The sequence below is a fragment of the Musa acuminata genome, chromosome BXJ1-11 (assembly GCF_036884655.1).
Source record: "Musa acuminata AAA Group cultivar baxijiao chromosome BXJ1-11, Cavendish_Baxijiao_AAA, whole genome shotgun sequence".
Lineage (NCBI taxonomy): Eukaryota > Viridiplantae > Streptophyta > Magnoliopsida > Zingiberales > Musaceae > Musa > Musa acuminata.
In genome coordinates, this window is record NC_088337.1 from 19,816,694 (window position 1) to 19,835,843 (window position 19,150).

The 19,150-nt window shown below is 38.5% G+C and overlaps 1 protein-coding gene across 2 annotated transcripts; it reads right to left on the reverse strand.

Moving 5' to 3' along the window:
- Window positions 1-14,899: 14,899 nt before the first annotated feature.
- On the reverse strand, window positions 14,900-19,127 carry LOC135597243 (small ribosomal subunit protein uS2y-like). Of its 2 annotated transcripts, none has more exons than XM_065089940.1 (5): window positions 18,845-19,127; window positions 16,980-17,242; window positions 16,699-16,896; window positions 16,123-16,312; window positions 14,900-15,265 (listed from the first exon to the last, which is right to left on the reverse strand). In XM_065089940.1, exons 1-5 carry the CDS (start codon window positions 18,969-18,971, stop codon window positions 15,156-15,158), a joined length of 888 nt encoding a protein of 295 aa, XP_064946012.1. In that variant the 5' UTR covers window positions 18,972-19,127; the 3' UTR covers window positions 14,900-15,155. The 2 variants fall into 2 exon arrangements, with proteins under 2 accessions (XP_064946012.1, XP_064946013.1); XM_065089941.1 differs by having other exon boundaries at window positions 14,900-15,262; window positions 18,845-19,126.
- Between the last annotated feature and the right edge of the window lie 23 nt (window positions 19,128-19,150).

Below are 19,150 nucleotides of genomic sequence, written 5' to 3' on the forward strand. Positions count from 1 at the left end.
AATCATGGTATCAAAACATCATTATGCAATAGTTTCATTGAACATAATTTTGAATGATTCTTATAGATAACTAAAACTTCTTTAGTTTTAATTTATGTGATTGACTTTATATTAGCATGCTCAAGTTTTATTCTTATGTCAAAAACATACATCATGTTTGAAAACCAAAGATAAGGTTAAAAAAAAATCATAAAGCCTTCCATATAAAAACCATGCATCGTCATTGAAAGTCAATATGGAAATTATCAAAATACACATTCTTGATTCTTAAGCACATATATATGATTATTTAAATCTAACATTTTATTCTATTAACATAAAACATACAATTTTCAAGAAAAATAATTATAAAAAAAAATGCATCATGGAAAACATCAAGTAATCTCAAAATAATTCAAGAGAGTTGAGTTACTTACCTTGTAGTCGAAGCCCATCAAAGCCCATTTCGCCGTTTCACCTTTGGAAGTTCTTGATTCATCCTTGGTTACCTTCCTCTTCTTTGGTCTCTTCCTTCGTTCAAGTTCATTGTTTATTTTAGATTTTTGTTTAATAAACTTATTAAGATTTAGTGTTCGGAGTTCAAGTTCATCGTTGTCCTCATCACTTGAGTCATCGCTCAAGTGGTATTCATTTGTCCGGAGTTCCAAATCCTTCCTGTTCTTTGGAAGGTTGTTTTGTTCATCATGTTCATCATGTGCATTGTGCACCATTTCATATGTCATCAACGAACCAATTAGTTCTTTAAGTGGTAAGTTGTTTAGGTTTTTAGCTTCTTGTATTGCAGTTACTTTTGAATCCCACTTTTTAGAAAGAGAACGCAAAATTTTGTTTACGAGTTCAAAATCCAAAAAACATTTGCCAAGAGCTCTTAAACCATTGACGACATCCGTAAAACGGGTGTACATGTCGCCTATAGTCTCGCTTGGTTGCATTTGAAAAAGCTCAAAATCATGCAATAAAATGTTAACTTTCGAGTCTTTGACTCTACTAGTTCCCTCATGCGTGATTTCAAGTGTTTGCCAAATATCAAAAGCCGTTTCGCACATAGAAATCCGGTTGAACTCATTTTTGTCCAAAGCGCAAAATAAGGCATTCATAGCCTTTGCGTTTAAAGAAAAATGCTTCTTCTCTAAATCCGACCATTCGTTCATCGGTTTAGAGGGAAGTTGAAATCCGTTTTCAACAATATTCCATAAATCCAAATTCATAGAAATCAAGAAAACTCTCATTCGAGTTTTCCAATAAGTGTAGTCCAATCCGTTGAACAACGGTGGACGAACAACCGAAAAGCCCTCTTGAAAGCCATGAAGTGCCATTTCTCTCGAGTGTAACTTCGAAATGAGAAATACCGAGCTCTGATACCAATTGTTAGGACCGGAGCGGCACTAAGAGGGGGGGGTGAATTAGTGCAGCGGTAAAATATGATAAACTTTCAACGATTTAAACACTTTCGGAAACTTTGTACGATAAGAGCAACGTTTCGTTTGAAACCGTTTCGATTGCGTTTTAATTTGAAGGCTTACGTAAGAAGGAGACAAAGAAGTAGAGCATCAAAGTGAAGATGGTTTGCAGTAATATAAATGACAATGAGATAAACGCAAACCGATTTATAGTGGTTCGATCAATCGTGACCTACATCCACTCCTCCGATTCCTCTTCACTTGAGGCCACCGGCTTTTCCACTAGCTATCCCCCTTCCAACGGGCGAGGATCAACTCCCTTACAACACTTCTCCTTTTGATGGGTTTAGATCACACTTTAGAATAAGAGGGAAGGTTTTGACACTATTAGAGCAGAGTTTTCCCTTTTTCTTTCTCAGTTTTTGTGTGTCTTTCAACCATGAATGAGAGGGGTATTTATAGGCCCCAAGAGGATTCAAATTTGGGCTCCAAAATTTGAATTCTCTTGAGTTCCCGAGGCTGACAGCGGACTGGCGGTGCCACCGCTCAATCCGGCGGTGCCACCGCTTGGCTCTCGGCTGTTGGGCGGTGCCACCGCCCAGTCTGGCGGTGCCACCGCCTAGCTCTCGGGTGCTGGGCGGTGCCACCGCCTAGTCTAGGCGGTGCCACCGCCTAGGCTTTTTCAGCCCACTAGTTGGGCTTCAAAATCAGCCCAAACCAGTCCGAATTCGGGCCCAATTGGCCCCTACTTGGGTTATAGGATTAACACCTAATTCTAACCCTAATTAACGTGCTAACTACGAATTTAAAGACATTTTCTAAGCTATTACAAAGTCCATTACGTCAAGACTTCTTTAGGCGATCTTCCGGCGAACTTCCAACGGTCTTCCGATAAACTCTCGGAAACCATTCTGCGGACTCCCGGCAAGCTCCTAGACTTCACGATTTGATCTTAGCGAGTTTCGACGAGCTTCTTCAGCAGGCTACGATCTTTCTCGGTGAGCTCCGCGAACTTCCAACGAACCTTCCGGCGAGCTTCCGAAAAACCCTTCGGCAAGCTCCCTACTCATTCTCGGCTAGTTCCGGCAGCATCCCCGACGAACCTTCGGACTTTCGTCGAGCTCTCGAACTCCCAACGAATCCTTCGTGCTTGACTCCGACACTTTGTTTCGCTTTATGCCTTCATCGTTATCGTAGTTATTCCTACACACACAAGCCAAAACTCTACAACGATCTAGACAATTATTATAATGCGAATTGACATTCTGTTGCCCGGCACGTCATTGGTTGGCGCTTCGTCCGATTCTTCAGTGCATCGTCCTCTCATGCAGCCTATTGCCCAATCGGTGGTTGACCTCCGCAACCCCGATATCCTTGGCGCAATTCCGCTCTCCTTGGCCCGATGCCCAATGTCCGAAGCGTTCTGCCATCCAATATCCTGACGTGATCTCCAGCTCAACGTCAATTCCTCCTGCGTCAATTGTCTAATCCTGATCGAGTAGACCTGCATCACTCAAAATGCAGTTAAACATCTAAACACAATCAATTAGTTTCATCATCAAAATCCGAGATTCAACAATTGTTCAGACAAATCCCTGGCCAAGGTCATTCGGGTTGAGAGAGAAAGAGTTCTCTGGGAGAATCCGATTAGAGCGAGACTCGAGTAGAAACCGTATGGGTCTGATAGCACCATGCTCGATATACGGTCTCTGGGATATAAGATATATGAGGGATTATAGGTATATGGTAACTGAGGACAGATAGGTCCAAAGGATTGGATTCCCCTATATCGTCTGGGGACTACGGCGTAGTGGCCTAGTACGTCCGTAGTCGATGAGTCGAGTGAATTATTACAGAGATAATAATTCACTAAGTTAGAAGGAGTTCTGACAGGTATGACTCATGGCCAGCTCGATATTGGGCCTAGAGGGTCACACATATATGGTAGGCATTGCGATGAGTAGAGGTTCGGATATGAGATATCCGACGGAGCCCTTGTCTTATTGGATATCCAATAAGCCCCTGAATTATTGGATCCCATGGACGAGATCCAATAAGAGCCCATGAGAGATTATTGGATAGAGATCCACTAATCTAAAAGGCTTGGGTTATTAGATGCAGATCCAATACCCACTAGGGGAGGATCCATTAGGGTTTGATAGGGGACCTCTATAAATAGGAGGGATTCAGAGCCTCATAGGCTAGAGCTTTTGCTTGCCTCTCCTATTCTCCTTCCCCTCTCCACCTCAGAGCAAGCCTGGAGTTTTGAGGAGCGTCGTCGCAGCCTTGCTGTGTGGATCACCGCTAGAGAGGAGGAAGCTTGACCTCCTTCACCCTCTCCTAAGGATCTGCAAGGAAATAGGGATATACGATCTCCCTAGGTAACACAATCTATTCTATAAACAGTTTTTCAGTTTCGCGGATTTTGCGCACCAATCTTCGCACGACGACGAACATCTCTTTGGGAATCGAGGATTTTGTTTTCTTGTTCTTCCGCTACGCATGTGATGTCGCCCCCAAAGGTTTTCCCAATAGTGGTATCAGAGCCAAGTTGTTCGTGCGAATGATTGGTTTTGAACTGCGTGTGTTGTGTTTAGGAAGAATTTTGACGTCAAAATCGTTGACGCAAAAACAAGGAAGGGCAGCAACAGTTGTTGCCCTCGATTTGCGTGCCTGTAGCCACCTATAGCAGCAACCACAGCCAGGCAGCACAGCGCCGACGCATGTGCAAGCACTGTGCTTGCAGCAAGCTTGTGACCGGCGGGGCTGGCAGCCAGTGGGCAGAGGTACCGCAAGGCAGCGGTGTCACGACCCGAGTCTGATGAGCCAACTGGCCAATAAATCCATTTTAGTCTTTCAACCACGGACCAAAATGCTTAAGCGGGAGTTAACGTAGTACACTCATCAGGCCCTTATAAGCTAATCATACACATTGCCCACTTCCGATGTAGGACTAATGGGATGTTACAATATCCCTAACTCAATTAGCTTGACGTCCTCTTCAAGGCCTGACATAACCCAGATCGAACCCTAGCATAGTGCATGTGAAGTTTAACTCAGTGGTGGCTCCACACCGTGATGAGTTCTCGACTCCATCCACGGGTAGCCCTTTCCTACTCGAGCCTTCTCACCCTGCCCAAATGCTAGGTCGGCTCTGATACCATATGTCAAGACCCAAGTCTGATGAGCCAACTGGCCAATAACTCCATTTTGGTCCTTCAACCACGGACCAAAATGCTTAAGCGGGAGTTAACGTAGTACACTCATCAGGCCCATATAAGCTAATCATACACATTGCCCACTTCCGATGTAGGACTAATAAGATGTTACAAGCGATGCTTGCGGCCGCTGCTCACGCGGGGTGACGCGTCGCAGGGCAGCGGCGCCTGTGGCCATTGCTCCCACGGGCAAAACCCCTGGCGAGGCAGCACCGCCTGCGGGCACTGCCTCGCGAGCAGAACCGCCGGCGGAAGGGGCCCACGAGGGCGCCCACCTACAAGGGCGGCGCCCCGGCCCCGTTGCACCTACCGCCGTCAGCAAGGTGGCGGTAGCAGCAGCAGCGAAGAGGGAGAGGGGCTTAGGGTTTTGGGCAAAAAGATAGTTTTGCCCCTGTGAATTTGAGAAATTCCAATTTCTATCTTTTGTCTAAATTATGAAAATACCCCAAGGAATTAAAAAATTCCTTATATGTCGCTGATTTTATAAAATACTAATTAATTAAAAAATTTAGTTGATTATTATTTTTATTATTATCTAGTAGTCCTACATGATGATGATTATTTATACATGTGATGTATGATCTGTGGATGGATGATCATGGACCGTGTGATGTGTGTACTTGTGATTATTATTATTGGGGTCTACGAGCCTCTATTATATTTCTCGTTTATTGTCGGGCCTGCGTGCTTATGATTAAGTTGTAATCACATGAGGAGGCGCAGCGGGAGTGTGGATGCGATAGCGGGACCCACGAGACGGACGATCGCGAAGCATGAAGATGCATCGAGATGTCGACGGAACCGACGAGGACGAGATGGATGATCATAGGGCATGGAGATGCACCGTTGCACACATAGATCTTGATGTGAGTGATTAGGCCTACTGGCTCGAGCCTAATCACATTAGGTTGTGGTCCATGATCATCTGGTGTGATTGCTTATACACATACTAGATATGTATATATATTTGCATGCGATGTAGATATATATTAAATATGTATATGTGTGACATGTCATATTAGGAGATCAAATCATAGAAACATCTCTCTCGATAATATTAAGTCGGTAAACGTGAGGCAATTAGATTAACCCACGTGGCCTTCCATCGTTATAAGTAGGAACCAATTCCCAGTGTAGGTTGAGTTTGTCGAGTCCCTCGAGACTCACTTATATCACGATTCGCTATCTTGCTTACGACATAGAAATGTCACCGGTGACCTGAGGACATGGTATGCTTGGTCAAGTCTCTCGAGGGTATATTATCAAATCAGACTCATCTTATAACGAAGGTGTTGACTTAACCGAGCATCATGGTTGGTCGAGTCCCTCGAGACCATGGTGATTCGAAGGACGAACAAGACGGGAATCACAAGGAGTTGTGATCGATAAGAGTTGCCTACCTTTTAAGCTTAGTGTGATTGGTCGAGTCCCTCGAGGTTACACTAAGATGCTGATTGGATCCTGATCCCCACTAGAAGTCTGTCGGAGACTTCCGTTTTACATGCTGAGGGTGTCGCGTGACTCTTGCTGTGATTATTTGGGGAGGTTTTAGATATTGTAGACAGTGACGTGATCCTTGTATCCCAATTATTCTTTTGTGATTGTTGCTAGGGTTTAGGGTAAAAGATTGAGATTTGTATATTCATTATTCCCATAGTGGATTATCTCTAGTTTGTCCCGTGGTTTTTACCTTTCACATTGGAGGGGTTTTCCACGTATATCTTGGTGTTCTATTTTATTATGATTTCATTTAATTCCGTTGCATATCATGGCCTGCTAGTATTTGTTCATATACAAAAGTTATTCCGCTTTATATCTCATCAACATCAAGATATGTATAAACACTTCATGCATTTATAAAATGTTTTGTCATAGCCTTTCATCACTACTTGCATGAGGTAACATCACTAGTGCTTATAGCACTCAAAAGTTAAGAATCCGATGTATGATTAAAATTTCTCAATATTCAATAGAGATCATAATCATTATAGAAATTTTCAGCATCAAAGTAAACACAATATTGCACCATTGTATGATAACATGCTCATCATTTAAAGAGATCACAACATCATAGAAATCAAAGCAAACACGATATTGCATCATTGTATGACAACTTGCTCATTATTTGAAAAAATCACAATATCATAGAAATTTCCAGCACTAAAGCACAAAATTTCAACATCAAAGTAAACATTTTATTATTGTAAAGCACACAACCTTGTTTACATCATCATGTAAAATTCACATCATAAGAGGAGAAGATTTAAGTGAGTGATCCAAAGAATCAAGAAAGTCCAAAAACGAAATTTAACAAATTCATGCATTCAGACAAATTAACATTCCTAATTCTCTTCTAATAAAATCAAATTGTTCTTCACTTCAAGGCTTTATAAAAATATCAGCTATTTGATATTTTGTATCAATAAACTCTAAGATTATATTATGATTATTGACATGATCTCATATAAAATGATGCATAATATCAATATGTTTAGTTCTAGAGTGTTGAATGAGATTTTTTGTTAAACATACTACACTTATATTGTCACATTTTATGGGAATGTTTTTAAGATGAATCTTATAATCTTCTAACGTGTTTTTCATCCATACAACTTGTGCACAACATGTACTAGCTACAATGTACTCAGCTTCGGTTGTAGATAGTGCAACTGAGTTTTGTATCTTGGAAGACCAAGAAACAAGTGTGTGTCCTAAAAATTGACATGTTCTAGATGTGCTTTTTCTATCTAACCTACATCCAGCAAAATCCGCATCAGCATAAGCAATTAGTTCAAAGTTCTTAGATTTTGAATATCATAATCCTAGATTAGTGATACCTTTAAGATATTTAAGTATTCTCTTAATTGCTTTAAGATGAGATTTCTTATGATTAGATTGAAACCTAGCACATAGTCCTACACTAAATATGATATCTAGTCTAGTTGCAGTGAGGTATAGTAAATCTTTTTAGCAAATCTAAAGCATATTTTGTTTGACTAAGAAAAATATCATTACTTAGTTGTTTGATTTGTAAACCTAAAAAGAAAGTTAATTCCCCCATCAAACTCATTTCAAATTAAGACTCATACTTTTAGCAAATGACTCACTAAGAGATTTATTCGTAGAACCGAAAATAATATCATCAACATAAATTTGAACAATAAGAAAATTATTTTCAAATTTTTTTATAAATAATGTACTATCGACCTTGCCTTTCGAAAAATTATTTTCGATAAGAAATGAGTTAAGTCTCTCGTATTAATCCCTTGCGGCTTGTTTCAATCCATAGAGAGCTTTAGTCAATTTAAACATATGATTAGGGAGATTATCATTCTCAAATCCGGGAGGTTGTTCAACATAAATTTATTCGGAAATAAAACCATTAAGAAAAGCATTTTTAACATCCATTTGAAACAACTTCAAATTATTACTACTAACATAGGCAAGGAGCATCTTTATGGCTTCTAATCATGACACAAGAGCAAAGGTTTCTTCATAATCAATACATTCTTCTTGGTTGAAACCTCTGGCCACTAATTTAGCATTGTTTCTAACCACGATACCAAATTTATCTTGCTTGTTTTTAAAGACCCATTTAGTACCAATAACTAAATGATCATTTAACCTAGAAACAAGCTTCCACACCTTATTTCTCGCAAATTGGTTCAACTCTTCTTGCATTGCGATAACCCATGAATCATCTTTCAAGGTCTCGTCAATACATTTTGGTTCAATTTGAGAAAGAAAAGCAACGTTGACACAAAAATTCTTAAGAAAAGAACGAGTTTGTGATGTGTCTCCAATAATTAGCTCCTTAAGATAAGCATCTACATACTTCCATTCCTTGAGTAAGGATGTTTCGAAAGAAGATGCATCCAAGTTGCTAGATGGAGAAAGGGTTTCATTTAAATTCAAAGCATCAAAATTAAGATCATCAAACTCATTTTTTTTAACTTCGGAAACTTCATTGAAAACAACATGAATAGACTCTTTTATAATTAAGGTTCTTTTATTAAAGATATGAAATGTTTTAGAAATAGAAGAATAGCCAAGAAAAATTCCTTCATTAGATTTAACATCAAATTTTTCTAAGGCATCTTTTTCATTCAAGATAAAACACTTATACCCAAAAACTTTAAAATATGAAACATTAGGTTTTTTGTTGTTCCACAACTCATAAAGAGTTTTGGTGAGTAAGGGTCTTACTAGAACTCTATTCATGATATAGCATGTCGTGTTTATAGCTTCGGCCCAAAAATATTTGGGTAGACTATGTTCATTCAACATGGTTCTTATCATTTCTTGTAAGTTTTTATTCTTTCTTTCTACTACATTTTGTTGATGATTTCTTGAAGTAGAGAAGTTGTGGTTATATCCATTAGATTTACAAAATTCTTGGAAATCACGGTTTTGAAATTCACCACCGTGATCACTTCAAATTGACGAAATCATAAAACCCTTTTCATTTTGAACAAGTTTACAAAACTTAGAGAAATACCTAAAGCATTCACTTTTGTACTAAAAAATAAGTCCATGTGTATCTACTATAAACATCCACGATGACAAATGTGTATTTGCTACCTCCTAGGCTTGATGTAGCAATTGGTTCTAACAAGTCCATATGGATCAATTGCAAAGGTTTAGAGGTGCTTATTTGGTTCTTAGGTTTGAAGCTACATTTTATTTGTTTTCCTAGTTGACATGCATCACACACATTATCTTTGACGAACTTGATATGAGGAATTCCTCTTACAAGTTCTTTAGATGAAATTTGAGTGATTAGTTTCATGCTAGCATGACCTAATCTTCTATACCAAAGCCAAGCATTATCATTCAAAACCAAAAAATACATTTTATTGCAATGATTATTGATATAAATGGTGTATACGTTATTTTGTTTTAATGTAATCATAGATATGTTTTTGTATGGTTTTTCAATAATGCAAGTATTAGATTCAAATTTAATAATATATCCTTTATCATACAATTGACTAATACTCAAGAGGTTATGTTTTAAGTCATCAATTAACAATACATCTTCAATAGAAAAGGTGGATTTGTTACCTATGATTCCTTTGCCAATAATTTTACCCTTGTTGTTGTCTCCGAAGGTGACATATCCTTCGTCTATGCTAGTGAGCTTAGAGAATTGAGATGGATCTCCGGTTATATGCCTTGAGCATCTACTATCAAAGTACTATCTCTTGCTCCTAGCTTGTGATGATAAATGTTTCTATAAAAAAAGATGATTTTTAGATACCCATTTGACCTTGGGTGCCTCAAAAATCAATCTACATAGCTTATCATGTTGTATTGAGTCATTTGAAGTTCTTTTAGGAACCCAAATCAATTTGTGTGGACTAAATTTCTTAAATGGACAATGATAAGCTACATGCCTAAATTTGCAACAAAAGTTACATTTCTTTCGAGGTGAAAAATGCAAAGTAGGGCCTTTAACAAAGGTGGTTGGATTTTGGTGAGAGCTACTCACAAATCCGATTCCAGCTTTTCTATGAATGTGACCCTTGTTGGCAAGGATCATGTTCAAGAATTTGCTACCAACCTCAAACTTTTCTAAGGTTTTCTTAAGTAGCAAGTTTTCCTTTTGAAGTAATTCTAGTTCATCATATTTCGTACATGAAGCTAAACTATCATTGTGCTTAACTTTTAATCTATCATAATCACTAACAAGATAATCATGCTCATTTTTTAACAATTTATATTTTTTATTAATTGACTTGCATTCATCAAATAAATCATGAAAAGCATTTAAAAGTTCATTAAATGATAAATTTGTATCAAATAAACTTGTTACCTCATATCGAATGGCCATTAGTGCATAGTGAGCAACTTGCTCGATGTTGGTTGACTCCTCTTCTTTAGATGAACTTGAGTCATCCCATGTTGCTTTAAGAGCCTTCTTCTTCTTTGGTTGTCTCTTCTTTGATTGGGGACATTCACTCTTGTTATATCTTGGTTTCTTACATTCATAACATATCACTTGTTTTTTCTTAGGTTCAATTTTATTTTTAGTATCATTTTTAAATTTATTTCTTTTTATAAATTTTTTAAATCTTTTTGTTAATAGTGCAAGTCTTCATCGAAGTCCTCATCACTTGAATTTTCTTTCAAGTGGTCTTCTTGAGTTCTTAGAGCCATATCCTTCCTGTTCTTTGGAAGGTTGTTCTCTAGCTCCTCATGAGCATTACAAGTTATTTCACATGTCATTAGTGACCCGATTAATTCTTTAAGAGGAAAGTTATTTAAATCTTTGGCCTCTTGAATGACCATGACTTTAGGGTCTCAACTCTTTGGAAGGGATCTTAAAATTTTATTAACAAGTTAAAAATCTGAGAAACTTTTATCAAGTAATTTTAGACCATTGATAACATTCATAAATCAGGTGTATATGTCTCCAATGGTCTCACTCTATTTCATTCAAAACAATTCATAAGTATGTACTAAAAGATTGATTTTTGACTCCTTCACTCTACTAGTACCTTCATGAGTCACTTCGAGTATGTGCCAAATATCAAATGTTGTTTCACAAATGGACACATGATTAAACTCGTTTTTATCTAAGATACAAAACAAGGCATTCATAGCCTTTGCATTTAAAACGAAAGTCTTCTTCTCCAATTCATTCTAATCGTTCATTGGAAGAGAAGAATTTTGAAATCTATTTCTATAATATTTCATAATTTGAAATCCATTGAAATTAGGAAGATTCTCATTCTAGTTTTCCAATATATGTAATCCATCCCATTAAACATGGGTGGATGTGTAATTGAATGACCCTCTAAATTGCCGGCAAATGTCATCTCTCTTGGGTTTAAAACCAAACGAGAGTGAACCTTGCTCTGATACCAACTATTAGGATCAAGAGCGACACTAAAAGGGGGATGAATTTGTTTCGATTAAAACTGATTCCGACGGAAATGACTTCCATTCAATCAGTTTCGGAGAGAAGTTGAACTTGAAAGCTTTTGTAAAAGTAAGAAGATTAAGGAGGTTTGCAATAATGTAAATTGCACAAATGAAAAGCAAACCAGAATTTAGAGTTGTTCGGTCAATGTGACCTACATCCACTTTCGGATTCCTCCTCCGACGAGATCACCGACGTCTACTAAAGGCCTTCCTTCAATAGCTGAAAACCGAATACCTCTTTACAGCGCTTTCTCCTTTTCCTGGGTTTAGGAGTTAACCCTTACAAGTCTTACTCCTCTTTCTTGGATGGTTACAAGGCTAAGAGATGAATGAGAAGAACTCTAACTTTTACAACACTTTTATGACTTAAGAATTCAAGATTAAGCCAATACTTTCATGTTATTTCATGCAGAAAAGGGTGTGGTTTTTATAGACCCCAATGGCTTTAAAATTGGAGCTAAAAAGTATCACATCCCCGGAATCCGGGGTACTGGCGGTACCATCGCTATTGATCTGATACTAAGCAGTACCACTATCGTTGATCTGATACTGGGCGGTACCACCGCTGGCAACATTCACTATCGGTGGTACCACCACCCAGTTAGTGGGATTACCTCCAAATCCTAACTTAATTTACGCTCTAACTACGATAATTAAGAAATAATTACAGCGCTTCTTGTTCTGGTGCGTCGATTGCTCTTTCGGCGAGCTTTCGGCGTACTTCCGACGAACATCTGACGAACTCTCGGTAATGTTCCGTCGGACTCTCGGCAAGCTCCTGGACTTTACGATGATCTTCTTGGCGAGTTCCGATGAGCTTCTTTAGCAAGCTCCTGGACTTCTCGGTTGGTTCCGTTAGAACTTCCGACAAACGTTCGAACTTCCGACGAACTCTCGAACTCTCAATGAAATCTCGATCTTGACTCCGGCACAACACCTGTTTTATGTCTTACTGCTATCGTAGTTAATTCTGCATACTTTTCTCAACATATAGATTAGATCAAATAATTTACAATTGACTTCATCATCAAAATCCGAGATTCAACGGATATCAATTATTATTTTAATTATCTAATTTTCATCGTTAATAATAATATACACACTATCAAGGATTCAAAAGATCTAACTGAGATGATTTGATCTAATATGATAATCGACCTTTTAAATTTTTATACTGCACTGTGTTTCCCATAAGACACTTTATATGCTCCACGTGTCAAATGGCTATTGGAGAACATTTTTATGTTCCGTGATCATTAATGACAAAAAAATATTTATCAACTAGTCAAAAATTGAGGTTTTAAAGTTATCAAAAATTACTTTAAATTATTTTCATTATAAAAAACATTAACTCTAAGGTATTATGTATTTTTAAAAATACTTCATCATGTTAGGCATTCTTAAGTTTAAAACATAAAGCAGAATACGCCGGAGGTAGGTTTTATTGTGCTTCATGTTCAATGTAGATCAATTACTTCATGCATGTAATATGAAGTACTAAGGCTGAAATATTTCGTCCATGAAGTCGATTTAAATTATTTGATCGTGAATTTTATTCCAACTCGTATTCTCTTATAAATATCTTATATTCTTTTTTATAACTGGTTTGTGATGTCCCAAGTTCTTTCTCTATTTAACCATTTAGAGGTTAAATAGTGAGTTTATTGGCTTTGTCAATTTGCTAAACGAGATAATCGTGCCAGAGACATTGATAGTTCTCGTGAAATAATTAAGTTTTTTTTTTACATATTATAGTTGTTTCTGTTAATGGACAAGTCAATAGAGTTGTGCTTTGCTACATGTGTTAAGATTTACTTAAAATTATGAATATTAGAATTTACATTAGTATAAGCTATTTGTTTCATAGCATAAAATTATTATTATTAATTTTTACTTTATAGTTTTTCGTATTGCTCTTATTAACAATGTTCCTATTATAATTCTGTAGTCTCTTTGAGCGTATAGACCTTAAAAATGTGTTCATAAGAATGAAAAATTTAATAATATAATCATCAAGTTAATAAAGTCCATCATTTCAAGTGTCATGTTAATAAACTTTGACACTGAGGAAGTCGCCATCGTCGACGAGATACAAGGGGGTGGCGAAGGTGCGATTTCCCATGAGCCACGAGAGGCTGTGGCTTGACTCCCTACCCTACTGTCGAGCAAGCCTACTGTGGGTGTGGTTCGTGGTAATTATTTTACCTTCGTAACATTAAGATAAGTAAAATTAAATATTTTACCTTCGTAACTACATGCATTTCAATATACATATTTTAAATATATCTAACGATCTATATTTATCCTCCCGGTGAAATGATCCACTAGTCCACCTCCCTCATTAGCGATCCACTAGATACATTTTAAATATATCTAACGATCTATATTTGTCCTCCCGGTGAAATGATCCACTAGTCCACCTCCCTCATCAGCGATCCACTAGATATAGATATATTTTAAATATATCTAACGATCTATATTTGTCCTTCCGGTGAGATGATCCACTAGTCCACCTCCCTCATCAGCGATCCACTAGATATTTTTAAAATATATCTAACGATCTACTAGTCCACCTCCCTCATCAGCGATCCACTAGTCCACTAGTAAAGCGATCCACTAGTCCACCTGGTGGATCCACTAGTCCACTAGTCCACCTCCCTAGTCCACCTCCACTAGTCTAACGATCCACTAGTCCACCTCCACCTGGTGGATCCACTAGTCCACTAGTCCACCTCCCTAGTCCACCTCCACTAGTCCACCTCCCTAGTCCACCTCCACTAGTCCACTAGTCCACCTCCACTAGTCTAACGATCTATATTTGTCCTCCTGGTAAAGCGATCCACTAGTCCACCTCCCTCATCAGCGATCCACTAGTCCACCTCCCTTATCGACTTACTATGTCGACCTACCCTAGGCGTGATTCACAGTAATTGTGGTTGTCGCCCTCGACCTCAGGCATATCAAGGTCATCGCTCCCAAACACACCATTGCGATCCCCAAAGCTCCGCTGCCAACAACGTGACACCGAAGGGGTGGTTCACGATGTAGGCAACACCGACAATATCGACGACGAAACGATGGAAGCAATGGGCTTGTGAAGGTCAAGAAAAATCATGAGGCGATAGAGCCGATTTCCAGGACTTTATGGCATCAAACGAAAGCATGGTCAGATTGTGGAACGAGAAGTTGCGATTACGACGCCGCCGCCATGAAACCTGTTCACTGCCATCATCCTTCCACTTGCACAAGTCATTCTTCTAATTATTATTCTGACTATTGCAGCACAATATAACTTCACAACAAGATATATATGCATGTGACTAGCAAATACATTATATTCCATATAAATAACCATTAGTAAAAAGAGACTTGTATTTGCTGAATTCAATATTCTTAAAAGACAATAATTCACAATATAAACTTAATGAGCACAGAAAACAAGATAAGAAAGAACGATCTGCGTCAAATTTGTTGAAATGTTTCAAGATAAATCGGCAAATATAACAATGGCTGGCCAAACGATAAATAAAAAACGCAAGAGAGAGGCACTGAATGTGATGCCTAAACAAAAATTAAATTCTCATATGTGGAACTACTCGTCACATTCATTTTACTCCCAGCCCGTGGGAGCAGCAGCAGGTGGAACGCCTGGAGCAGCAGCACCAGCTTCCACAGGTGGAGCAGCAGCCACATCCCATCCCTCCGCACCCACAGGAGCTGCTGATAGGAAAGACATAAATATGTTGTGGATCCAATCCTTGGAGCACATGGAATTGGACAAGGTACGTCTATGTCTAATGGATCAAAATGTACTTGTTCAAACCATCATTACAGCTAAGATTTAGTTCCTTGCAAGTATATAATTCGCAAAATTGTGCTCTTAAAAATTGATGTTAGTTCTGATATTGAAACTATCCTATATTGGACATAATTGCAAGAATTATAAAGACGAACTTTCTGTGCCATCCAACTACAAGAAATCAATCCAATTTAAGAGCTCTGTGTTCCACAGGCTAACAAGTCGAGATTTAATCACCATAAAAAATGTGATGACAAGGAGACAAATACTAACCTCGGAGTAAGAAGGCTATTAATAAAAAATATCTAATTGGTTGAATCATAATATAATCATATCTAGAGGTTGTAAAATCACATGACCTTCATTCTCTTTCTTCACATTTTCATATGTCAACAACAACGATTTTTCAGTAAACCAAGCAGGGTAAACCAAATTTATTTCTATTTATTGCAGAAAACTTGAGATGTGGATATTTGTCCAACATGTTGATCGGATCCTGGAATTCCTATACCCTTATTCAACTGATGGTTAATGGTAGATCATTACACATAAAAGGTGATGAGAGAGGACATTTGAAAACAAAATTGGAAATGTCCAAAGTATCATTTGCCAATGACTTGTTAGAGGGAGTAGATGAAACTGGGTAAGTGACACTAACCTAGAGATTTGATCAGAGCATACCAGAGGCAAATAAAAACTATATTGTACAGATCATTATATGGAGAGTGGTGGTGCTTTTAAAAAGGATACATATCGACATGTGGTCAGCGAGACTAACCTTGACCAGCAGTTGACTCAACCCCGGTAACTGGAGGCTCTACAGCAGATACAGCTCCACCATCAGGCATCCACTGTTCAGTAGTCCATTGATCATTTGGTACCATTGCACCATAATCAGGTGCAACTGGAGCCTCTTCTTCCTCCTGCTCCTTGGCCTCCTCAGGATCTCTATAGAAAAACAGATCAACCTGCAGTAACATTGCTTGGTTAGAAAATAAAGGTAATTAAAGAATACTTCAAAAAAGACCTGATGATGAATCTTCCTAAGATGAAAAATTATCGCATTAGTTTGATGAACCATCCGTGTTTGATGGATTGGAATCCACAGGAACCCATCAGCAGATATTTAAAGCTTACACCCAAAGGCATGTAGAATTTTGAACGAAATTACTTGCAAGTTCACGAGATTTGTGCTTTGGCACACCTGCTGTGCAATTAAGAGGATACAAATAAACTCTTTGTAGAAGTTGTCATTAAGATTTCTTTAACCCTGAGCAAAGGTGCATCCATCGACACATAGCTTGCTATGAACCAAAAACAATAACTGGAAAGTGAACAGTCTATGTAAACTTACCATTACTTCCCATTTATGCCCGAGAGGAATAGTGCCACGCATTTGCAGCACCATCCTTGCCAACAACCAAAAGAGGCAGCCAATGCTGAGCTTTCCTTTATTGTTTGCAGGAATTCCAATATCAACATATCGCATTGAAGAGTCAGTGTCACAGAAGGCAATTGTTGGAATGTTACCAAGAGCAGACTCCTTGATTGGCTGTTGGTAAATGGATTGGACATTCTTTAACAAACCTATCCATCCAAATACAAAATTTCTATTTTGTATACTGATTTTCTTACCTGGTGGTCAGTTCTAGGATCAGTAAGGATCAAAAGACGAGGCTCACTAAAGGATGTCTGAAGCTGATTGGTAAAGGTTCCAGGTGTATGCCTTCCTGCAATAGGATAAGCACCAGTGTACTGTGCAAACTTCAAAACAGCTCTCTGGCCATATGGTCGTGCAGATTGGACAATAATATCCTGAGGGTTCTCAATGGCAACTATGACCCTAGCTGCTAGCCGAAGCTTCTCCCAAGTTTTACCAAGGTTGATGATATGTACACCTGAACAGTTAAATAAATGCATTTTTGAGAAACCGGCAGGTAAGGATTGATGGGTTCCATGAAAGATAAGTTGCTACACCGAAAATTAAAACAAAAAAAAAACAATAATTGGGATGCAAAAAAAAACAAATACTAGGAAACAGAAATGTATGTGTTTAAATGTTTCAGATTACTAACAATGGGAACATCATATATGTTTTTGAAACAAACTGATCATATACAAACAATCAAGTGATGGTACACAGATGAAATCTAATGTCCATCAAACTATAGTCATCTCTAAGATTCGAATGCCTTTAAGTAAGTTCATTAATTAGTTTTGATTAGTTTTAGTGCTTAATCAGGTTGATTCTTGCTTCAGTTAATTCACAATTACTGCAAATCAAAATCAGTTATGTTGCGAAGTATTAAAATTGGTAGTAATAGAATAGGATTACTGATTTGTGGATGTATGCTTTAAATGCTGTACATTTACATAGTGCTTACCAGCATTACATATGTAAGTGGCAAATGACTACAGAAAAGATCAAATATTCTCTGATAATTCGACTAATGAAAACCATATCATTAACTTAAATGCAAGGCATCACAGTCAGCTGGACAAGATACTTGGTTCAAACCCCTGAACGTTTATTCCAGTCAAATGGTAATTATGATTTTTCTAAGCTCTTGATAGTAGAAGATGCTGAATAATCACTATGTTTTGGCTTCTACAACTATACCCCACTGAGAACAATCAGACTATTGGGTTTTGATGTCCAATGTCATCCAATAACAATTACAATGATACAACATTCTAAGTAGAACAAACTGGTAAACCATACTGACAAAAAGAACCACTGGTGTTAATGGTAGAGAAGGCTCTAAAGCCTGCTGTGCACTTTTGTTTCATTAAGTTGTTTTGATAAAACATATCAAGGTCCATGTCTACTAGTCACTTTTTTGCATTGCTTATGACTCCTATGCCATTCACATCAGTTAGGAAAAATAATCAGATCTTATATGTGATTCTTAGCTCACAGTGTCACTCGTGTTCCCTTTTTTTTCTTTTTCCCCTTCAACCAGCACTTTTATTAATGATAGCTCGGTGAGGAATATTTTGTGTACCCAAAATCTTAGTGACATCTACATGAGGGACGGTCACAATTTCTAGCAAAACCCAGCACACAGCTCATGGACGACTTCAGCTACATCATAAGCCTACTTCAGTCCCTAAACGATAAAAACTCCGACTTTGATATGCCACACCAAAGTCTCATACCCGACCAAGGAAAACTCTTTTATCTTCCGAACAAGGTCGACGACAGTCACAAGCTTCTACAGCGGTCAATGACCATCATTCCGAAACAAAGCATACAAAATCACCACTCCTATGAACAAAAAACGATTTCTTCCCTGGAGTTCGTTGCCACTAACATGCCATATCGAGATCGCAAACAAAACAACAAGCCCTCGTGGAGATCTACTACCCGTAGCTCTCCTCACGACCAAAAAGCAGAAAATTTGAGCCGGACTCGACAGCTTGATGGTACGGAAGGAAGCACGGATCAGGCAGCAGGAGAAACAAAGAAGTTAAAAGGAAGGGGTTGGGGGGGTGGGCACCATCGGATCTCCGCTTGTAGACGTAGCGCTCCATCTGGAAGTCGCAGTTCCTGGCGCCGAGATGGACGGCGGCGGAAAGCATCATCTGTATGTCCTCCTCCTTCTGCGAAAGCACCCGGGTCGCCATGGCCTCGTTCGCGCGCCGTCGCTCTCCCACCCCCGGAAACCCTGAAGTTTGAATCTCGCGAGTGGCGACGGCTGGGAAAAGGAATAGAGGCGAAGCGACGCGGCTTATCTCTCGGTACACAACCCTAACGTCCGGGTTTCTCCAGCTGGTTCGCCCCGAACCGTTTCAGGTGGAGCATT

Bases quoted from the DNA above. Each gene is read 5' to 3' on its own strand.
- LOC135597243 (XM_065089940.1), bottom strand. From the start codon at position 18,971: ATGGCGACCCGGGTGCTTTCGCAGAAGGAGGAGGACATACAGATGATG. The intron at 17,243-18,844 runs GTGCCCACCCCC...TTAACTGTTCAG, and splicing joins CTACAAGCGGAGATCCGATG to GTGTACATATCATCAACCTT. The intron at 16,313-16,698 runs GTAAGTTTACAT...ATGTTACTGCAG, and splicing joins GGCATAAATGGGAAGTAATG to GTTGATCTGTTTTTCTATAG.